The sequence below is a fragment of the Oncorhynchus nerka genome, linkage group LG5 (genome assembly GCF_034236695.1).
Source record: "Oncorhynchus nerka isolate Pitt River linkage group LG5, Oner_Uvic_2.0, whole genome shotgun sequence".
NCBI classification, from domain to species: Eukaryota; Metazoa; Chordata; class Actinopteri; order Salmoniformes; family Salmonidae; genus Oncorhynchus; species Oncorhynchus nerka.
Window position 1 is genome coordinate 24,767,665 of NC_088400.1, and position 8,990 is coordinate 24,776,654.

Genomic DNA, 8,990 nt, shown 5'->3' on the forward strand with positions numbered 1-8,990 from the left:
CATATACAATCTTCAGGGCCTTCCTCTGACACTGCTTGGTATAGAGGTCCTGGATGGGAGGGAGCTCGACCCCAGTGATGTACTTGGCTGTATGCACTACCATTTGTAGCGCCTTGGACTCGGATGCCAAGCAGTTCCCATAAGAAGCGGTGATACAGCCAGTCAAGATGCTCTCAATGGTGCAGATGTAGAACATTTTGAGGGTACGAGGGTCCATGCCAAATATTTTCAGTCTCCTGAGGGGGAAGAGGCGTTGTCGTGCCCTCTTCATGTGGGCACGACAATGATGTGAACACAGAGGAACTTGAACCTCTCAACCCGCTCCACTTCAGCCCCGTCAATGTGAATGGGGGCGTGCTCGGCCCTCCATTTCCTGTAGTCCACGATCAGCTCCTTCATCTTGCTGACATTGAGGGAGAGGTTGTTGTCTTGTTACTTGTCTTGTTTCATCGTCGTCGGTGTCTTGTTTCATCGTCGTCAGGCCTACCACCGTTGTGTTGTCAGCAAACTTAATGATGGTGTTGGAGTCGTATGCGACCACGCAGTCGTGGGTGAACAGAGACTACAGGAGGGGACTAATATGGAGCACTAAGATACTTAAAACAGGCTTAGTGTCTCACTGACTTATGAGCAGATCCAATAAATATCCCAAACGATCCGATAAACAATTGAGATATTATGAAGTATGTAAAATTTTACTCTTCGGCTAAGTAATATGAAATGTTATTTTCATGAGTCAGACTGCGACTACCAATTTCTGCAACATCTAGTGGAGATTCTTTGCACTACATTTTTTTAATAACCTTGAAAATTGTGTCAAGTGAAAGATCCTCACCTCAAAACGTTATTTTTAGTATTATGTGCTTTGTGATCACCAGCTGCAAAATGCAATAAAGGACACATGATATTTGTTGAATATTTAATTTTGAGGCAAAGACAGGAGACGGTCACAAATTGGATGTTTTGTTGACGATCAGAAATATGATGATGATCAATGGAGAGAAAACAGAAAGCAGAAATAGCAGACCTGAAGCCAGAGAAACCCCTGGTGGGGCGGGGGAAGGGTATTGGGCTAACTAGCATCGTTGCCTCCCCATCCTCTGCATTATGGTTATGACAATTCAATCTGAAGGATTATTAGTGGATATGTTTTAAAATATAGTTAAAAAACAAACAATATACTCAACAAATGTAAAACGATTGCAGCACATATACAGTACGTCAGTGTGAAGCCCAAATAGTCTTTATGAAAGTCCCTTTGTGAGATTGTGACAATCATGTTACACACGAGTATATTGCATGAAACAGTAATACTGACAGCAGACATGTACATACATGATAATACCGACAGCAGTCATGTACAGACATGTACAACTCAAATATAAAATAAATTAACATACTTTACAAACACCACAGGATGACCTCTCTTGACTTAAGGCCATTATTACAGAATGTGATAATGATAACATATCAAAGAAAGAGAGTAAAACAAGAGAGGGTCAGACAGACAGACAGACAGACAGACAGACAGACAGACAGACAGACAGACAGACAGACAGACAGACAGACAGACAGACAGACAGACAGCAAAACACTATTATAATTTTTAAGAAGAAAAACTGAAATAACTGCAGGCACATTCTTTCAAGAAATGTTAACATTAGAACAGTATCTTCGCCTTTTGTTGTTTATGTTAAATTGTTCAATTCAAGTCACAGCAGTATTAAAAGGAGATAAGGAATCATTGCAGAGTGGAGGAGCCTCAACAAGGGCAGTTACTCTTATTAACATCTGTCTCTTGTGAAAGCCTAACCCTTCCATCCTCCCTCTCAACATCCCTGTACAGCAGGGACTTCTGGGCTTTCAGCCGACATGCCAGGCACATGAAAATGGAGTCCACATTTTGGCTCTCCTTGGGGTCCTTCGCTGAGGTCTCAAACAGCAGCATGTTGTGGGCATCTGCAAACTTGAGGGCAGTGTTGGAGGGTACTTGGATATGACTAACCAGGTCACACTTGTTACCCACCAGTACCCGAGGCACAGTGGGTGAGACACGGTGCCCGTTGCACTCCTGGATCCACGTCTTCAGGTTCTGGAATGAGGCCATCTTGGTGACGTCGTAAACGAAAACGACAGCGTGCACATTGCGGTAGTAGTGTTCTACCATGCTCTTTCTGAAGCGCTCCTGTCCTGCAGTGTCCCACACCTGAACCTGTTGAGGAGTAATAACACATCCAGTGGTCAGAGAGGAATCGTGTGTATTGGTCAGAGAGAAATGGGAAAACATCTCTAGATAATGCATCACAGTAAACACACACACCTTTGGCTGACGTATCGAATTGCATAGGGAATATGTAGTTTGGAGAGTGTTTGCACATTGGGAAGACGTCGCCAAGACATCAGAATATAATGTTGACGCCTGGCCAACATATAAAAGATGTAGAACTGTAGAATTTAGAATGTAGGTATTCAACACACATCTGAAAGACATCTTGCCAATGAGCAAACAATGTCTAAACACCATCTTCCTGATGTATCCTGTATATATCGTGCCTACGATGGATATATGTGTGTTATCTGGGATTACGAGGGTTGAGACATAATCAGACATAATCAGAATAAATACTAGACTGGAAAATACTACCTAGGAAAATGCGCATTATGTTTGGAGGACCATTGCGTTATGTTTGGAGGACCATTGCATTATGTTTAGAGGACCATTGCATTATGTTTGGAGGACCATTGCATTATGTTTGGAGGACCATTGCATTATGTTTGGAGGACCATTGCATTAAGTTTAGAGGACCATTGCATTATGTTTGGAGGACCATTGCATTATGTTTGGAGGACCATTGCATTAAGTTTAGAGGACCATTGCATTATGTTTGGAGGACCATTGCATTATGTTTGGAGGGTCATTGCTTTATGTTTGGAGGACCATTGCGTTATGTTTGGAGGACCATTGCGTTATGTTTGGAGGACCATTGCGTTATGTTTGGAGGACCATTGCATTATGTTTGGAGGACCATTGCATTAAGTTTAGAGGACCATTGCATTATGTTTGGAGGACCATTGCATTATGTTTAGAGGACCATTGCATTATGTTTGGAGGACCATTGCATTATGTTTGGAGGACCATTGCATTATGTTTGGAGGACCATTGCATTAAGTTTAGAGGACCATTGCATTATGTTTAGAGGACCATTGCATTATGTTTGGAGGACCATTGCATTATGTTTGGAGGACCATTGCATTAAGTTTAGAGGACCATTGCATTATGTTTGGAGGACCATTGCATTATGTTTGGAGGGTCATTGCATTATTGTTAAGTTCCCCAGTTTCAGTGTTGTTGTGGGTTTGTATGTGTGTGTTTCAGGATGGCTTCCTGGATTTCAAGCAGCTGATTGGTCGGCCCCATTGCAGATTGGAGCTCCGACCCCGCCCTCTCATCAGGGGATACAGCTGTCTGCAATTACCGACTCCTTCTGCAGCTTTAAAAGCCAGTGTTCCTTTGTTATGAGGGAGAGCGTCTTGGTATGTGCTGGTCTGGCAAATTTGTTGTAAAGTATTTTGTAGCCTGCAGAGGTATGTGTTTGCTTATAGTACCTCGTGTTTTTGGTTTATTCAAATTGTTCATGGAGTTTGGTGACTTATGTTACATTTGTTCCCAGGAAGGCACCTTGGGAGTGTTTAGGCAAGAGGCCTGCAGGCATACATATACCCATTGTATGTACTCTGTCTAGGCACACTAGGTAAGACCTGGGTGGACCACCCCCTGTGCCAGGTGGCATTGAGAGTAGGTGGGTAGGCAGGTAAGATAGGAGCGGGGACTTTAACTTTTACTTTGGTTCTGTTTATTTATTTAACTAGGCAAGTCGGTGAAGAACAAATTCTTATTTTCAATGACTGCCTAGGAACAGTGGGTTAACTGCCTTGTTCAGGGGCAGAATGACAGATTTGTACCTTGTCAGCTCGGGGATTTGAGCTTGCAACCTTTTGGTTACTTGTCCAATGCTCTAACCACTAGGCTATGCTGCTGCCTCTTCTGTCCAGCACCTTTTTGGCCACTACTGTGTGAAGAGAACAAATTCCCTGTAAATAGTAATATTCTCTACCTCTGTCATCCTTACCTGTACCTACAGTCACATACCTCTTTTACTCCACGGGGAGTTGAGTGTAGCAGGGTGTTAAGTACACCTCTTGGCGGGAAAGCAACAATTATGTTTGGAGGACCATTGCGTTATGCGGCCTGTGGGCATGAACCATTCCCAAAAGGGCAGACGATTAGAATAATTCCACATTGATGCTTTTATCATTAGAGCTCAAACCCACTGGTCACACCTGTCATTTCAACGTGGACAACTGAGTAATATCTGGTTGAGATGTTGACAGATGAAATTACAACAGTCATTCACTCAAAGACAGACAAGTTAGTTGCATTCACAATGTGTTATCACTGTGCTTTCAACCATCTAAAAGCACATCCAAATGACAATGGAACAACAAAGTCAGATTTTTGGTGTACTTTTCATCTAAATGTTTTATCACTGGGCTTCAACCATATAAAAGCGAAGTTGAAATAGGAATACAATGACTGACATTTTGTTTCTTTATTTAACTTCATGTGTCATCACTGCCCTTCATCTAATAGCACAGCCACATGACCTGTACTGCTGTTGAGATTACATTAACAGTATGTACCCTATGCATAGTATAGTGATCAATGCTGTTTGAGATGCTCTATTATAGCATGCAAAGGTCGCAGGTGCTATCTTGACCATGAACACTTTCTATGATTACATAAGAGGACATAGTTACAGTAACTTCAATGTGGTCACAGATGTTACTCTTTAGGCCATTAACTGTTTAATAAAAGTAATTTTGACTCTTTATGTTGACCAGGCAACCAAATATCAACATTTTTTAAAGGAGAGCTACTGCTTGGATAGCTCCATCTGAGCCACTGACTTAATCCCATTTAACTTTTATTTTTGGTTGAGTTGGAGATGTAAATCCAACATAAATTGTAAAAGTGATATTGAATTGTTTTGTCAACAAAAACAAATATCACCATTTAAACAAGATATACCTACTGGCTTTGGTTCCAGTTTGTGTTGATTATGAAGCAGAATGAGAGAAATGTTGTTGTAGCTTAGCTGTGAATGTCTGCTTGAGAGAAATGCCGCCCTCCAGAGTGTTCTCTCCCTATCCCAGTCTGTTGTCCCCAAGTGCTTCAAGATGTACACCATTGTTCCTGTACCCAAGAAAGCAAAGGTAACTGAACTAAATGACTATTACCCCGCAGCACTCACTTCTGTCATCATGAAGTGCTTTGAGAGACTAGTCAAGGATCGTAATCACCTTACCTGACACCCTAAACCCACTTCAATTTGCTTACCGCCCCAACAGATCCACAGATGATGCAGTCGTCGTTACACTGCCCTATCCCATCTGGACAAGAGGAATACCTATGTAAGAATGCTGTTCATTGACTACAACCCCGCCCTGTGAAACTGGGTCCTGGACTTTGACGGGCCTCCCCCAGGTGGTGAAGGTAGGAAACAACGCCTCTACTTCACTGATCCTTAATTAACACTGGGGCCCCACAAGGATGCGTGCTCATTTCCCTCCTGTACTCCCTGTTCACCCATGACTGTGTGGCCACGCACTCCTCCAACTCAAGATTACAGACGACACAACAGTAGTTGGCCTGATTACCAACAATGATGAGACAGCCTACAGGGAGGAGGTGATGCCAAAAAGACCAAGGACAACAACCACCGAGGCACTGCATGTTTACCCCGCTATCATCCAGAAGGCGAGGTCAGTACAGGTGCATCAAAGCTGGGACCGAGAGACTGAAAAACAGCTTCTATCTCAAGGCCATCAGATTGTTAAATAGCCATCACTAGCACATTAGAGGCTGCTGCCATATATACAGAGACTTGAAATCACTGGCCACTTTAATAATGTTTACATATTTTGCATTACTCATCTCATATGTATATACTGTAATCTGTCCTATTCTACTGTATCTTAGTCCATGATTTGATTTAGTCTATTGTTTAACTTCAATTTTTGATTGAGACGGAGATCAGAAAACCAACCTATTAAATTTGAAATCAACCAGAGCTTGAAACCCTAGACCTATTGTATTGTTTATTTTTAGTTGAATTCTGGGTTGAATTGCAACAATAGCTGTTGATGACTTTACATATGCTATATAGGCCTAAATAGTATCATTAATGCTATTGATTAAGTATGGTTACTGTTAAACCTACTATTTGAAATGAATTTGATTGCAACAGTGAATCTATTTAATTTCAGTGGAGGATTCTCACAATAGCACATTGCTAAGAGTCTGACATATGAAAGCTGAGCACGGCTGGGCTTGTTTAACACTGGATACCCAGCCAATAGTTTTCTCATAGGCAAATCTTCAATGTTATATCAACTATGTTTAAAATTGATTCCCATGATGACATAATCCTGGGGTTGACATTTCCCCTTCAAAACAACAGTTTGTTGATGAATTTTTGCAAATCCAATGCATTTTAATTAAACCGATTCCATATCACAATATGTTGGCAAATTACATTGAAACAACGCCGATTCAACCAGTTTGTGCCCTGTGGGAAGGCACTATTTTGAAGACTGTATTAGTGTATGTCTTCCATTTCTGAATAAAATAACTGATACTTGAACAAAGATGCTCTATTGCTAATGTTTTCATACCGAGGAAAGGTTTATTTTGAGGGTGACTCTCAATGAGAAGTCATGATGAAGAGCTAATATTGTAAAAACATCACAATATCTATCGATGTCACTGTCTGTTGCTAGATATGCTGGGATTAGGTTGTATTTGGGGCGGGGGCATTCAGAGGTTGTACTACACTGACATTTTGTGTTTTTATATACACTGAATAAAAGTGTAAACGCTACATGTAAAGTGTTGGTCCCATTTTTTTCATGAGCTGAAATAAAAATATCCCAGACATTTTCCATATGCACAAAAAGCTTATTTCTATCAAATGTGCACAAATTTGTTTACATCCCTGTTATTGAGCATTTATCCTTTACCAAGATAATCCATCCACATGACATGTGTGGCATATCAATAAGCTAATTAAACAGCATGCTCATTACACAGGTACACCTTGTGCTGGGGACAATAAGGTCACTCTAAAATGTGCAGTTTTTTCACAACACAATGCCACAGATGTCTCAAGTTGAGGGAGTGTGCAATTGGCATGCTGACTGCAGGAATGTCCACCTGAGCTGTTGCCAGAGAATGTAATGTTCATTTCTCTAACATAAGCCGCCTAACAATTTTTTAAAATTTGGCAGCATGTCCAACAGGTCTCACAACCGCAGACCACGTGTATGGAGTCAATGTGGGCGAGCAGTTTGATGTCAACGTTGTGAACAGAGTGCCACATGATGGCGGTGGGGTTATGGTATGGGCTGGCCTAAACTATGGACAGCAAACACAATTGCATTTTATCGATGGTAATGTGAATGCACAAAATCCGTGACGAGATCCTGAGGCCCATTGTAAGGCCCTTTTTTAAAGGTGACCAACATATGCATATCTGTATTCCCAGTCATGTGAAATCCATAGATTAGAGCCTAATTTAAATTGACTGATTTTCTCATGAACTGTAACTCAATGAAATATTTTAAATTGTTGCATGTTGCGTTTATATTTTTGTTTAGTTACTAGGCCTTGCAGAGAACGGTTGGTGAACTGGGGATGTGATGGTGATCTGAAATTAAACGGTAAATTCCGTAATTTGAGAACCATGCCAACATTGCTGAATGATCTATTAATTCAAAAGATTCAACCTAACAGGCCATTAAATATAAATTGATGGACTCGGGAGAGAAATAATTCTCTACTCCGTTTATTGACATGTCATGCATAGATTTATAACGGTTAAAGCCGAACACATAAATGGTCAATTGACCCAAATAAAAACGACCCTGTCCCGACCAGATGCTAAATTAGGCTATTACCTTAATTTTTTCGCCCTCTATTTCCACTGCTTTCTCCCTGAAATCCACACCGATTGTCGCCTCCGTCTTCTCGGGAAAGCTTCCCCCGGTGAAGCGGAAGGTTAAGCAGGTCTTCCCTACATTTGAATCCCCGATTACAATTATTTTAAATATTCGAGTCTGAACACTTGAATCTAAGGACGTGCTGAGATCCACAGATGATGTGAAATTTGTATTTCTTGAGTTTCTCGAACCGGTACCTCCCTCATTTCCAAAAGATTCATTTGCCATTACGCTAAAATGATGTACACAGTTGTGCACTGGTCTCGCGGATGGGGGAAGGTGAGGCAGTCAGGCACCGCAACAACAGCGACCCACTGTCTCACAAGCAGCTTCATTGAAGAAGGCAAAATGCAATTCATACAATGTTCCCCTATTTACAAATACTGTAAATATGCACAGAAAATAGTTTCTAGTCAGTAAACACAATGGTAATGTTTAATGTGATTTATAGCCTATATCAAAGAGGAAATGAATAAGGCTACAGTAGGCTAATATTTAACAATCTTTAGATTGTCAACATCTGTCAATATTGTTTATTCCTCCGCCATAGACATTTTATTTTTTACATGTATTCAAATGTCTTTCACTCAGGTTTGATTTCACACTTGAAAAATCATGTGATCCATTCAGCTGATCAGATGCCATCATCCAAAATGGCGCAAATGCATTGGCCTCTTACCTGTTGTCCAGATAAGACAAGTGTCAAGTATAATGCAGCTTTTAAGGTGAAAATCAATACTGAGAGGTTTCAAGTAAGTGAGTGCACCAGTGATGCATATTTTCCACATTGTACTGGATATCCTAGGCCTATTATAAATAAATATTTAGGTCTAGTAATTAAGTGAAATTTCCCAAATATGTATTAACAATGTATTAAATAAATTCACAGCTGGTAGAATTAGTTGCTGGGTCTCCATTTTGATTAGCTCTGT

At 40.8% G+C, this 8,990-nt stretch overlaps 1 protein-coding gene across 1 annotated transcript; it reads right to left on the reverse strand.

Annotated features, from left to right (window-relative positions):
• Positions 1–913: 913 nt before the first annotated feature.
• On the reverse strand, positions 914–8,471 carry rab33a (RAB33A, member RAS oncogene family). Its single transcript, XM_029659456.2, has 2 exons — positions 8,017–8,471; positions 914–2,212 (listed from the first exon to the last, which is right to left on the reverse strand). The coding sequence occupies exons 1-2, from the start codon at positions 8,284–8,286 to the stop codon at positions 1,763–1,765; spliced, it is 720 nt and encodes a 239-aa protein (XP_029515316.1). The 5' UTR covers positions 8,287–8,471; the 3' UTR covers positions 914–1,762.
• Between the last annotated feature and the right edge of the window lie 519 nt (positions 8,472–8,990).

What these genes read in the sequence shown, in the direction of transcription:
- rab33a (XM_029659456.2), bottom strand. Translation starts at nt 8,286, where the DNA reads ATGGCAAATGAATCTTTTGGAAATGAGGGAGGTACCGGTTCGAGAAAC. An exon ending in TAGAGGGCGAAAAAATTAAG is followed by an intron (nt 2,213 to 8,016) that starts GTAATAGCCTAA and finishes ACTCCTCAACAG; the next exon opens with GTTCAGGTGTGGGACACTGC.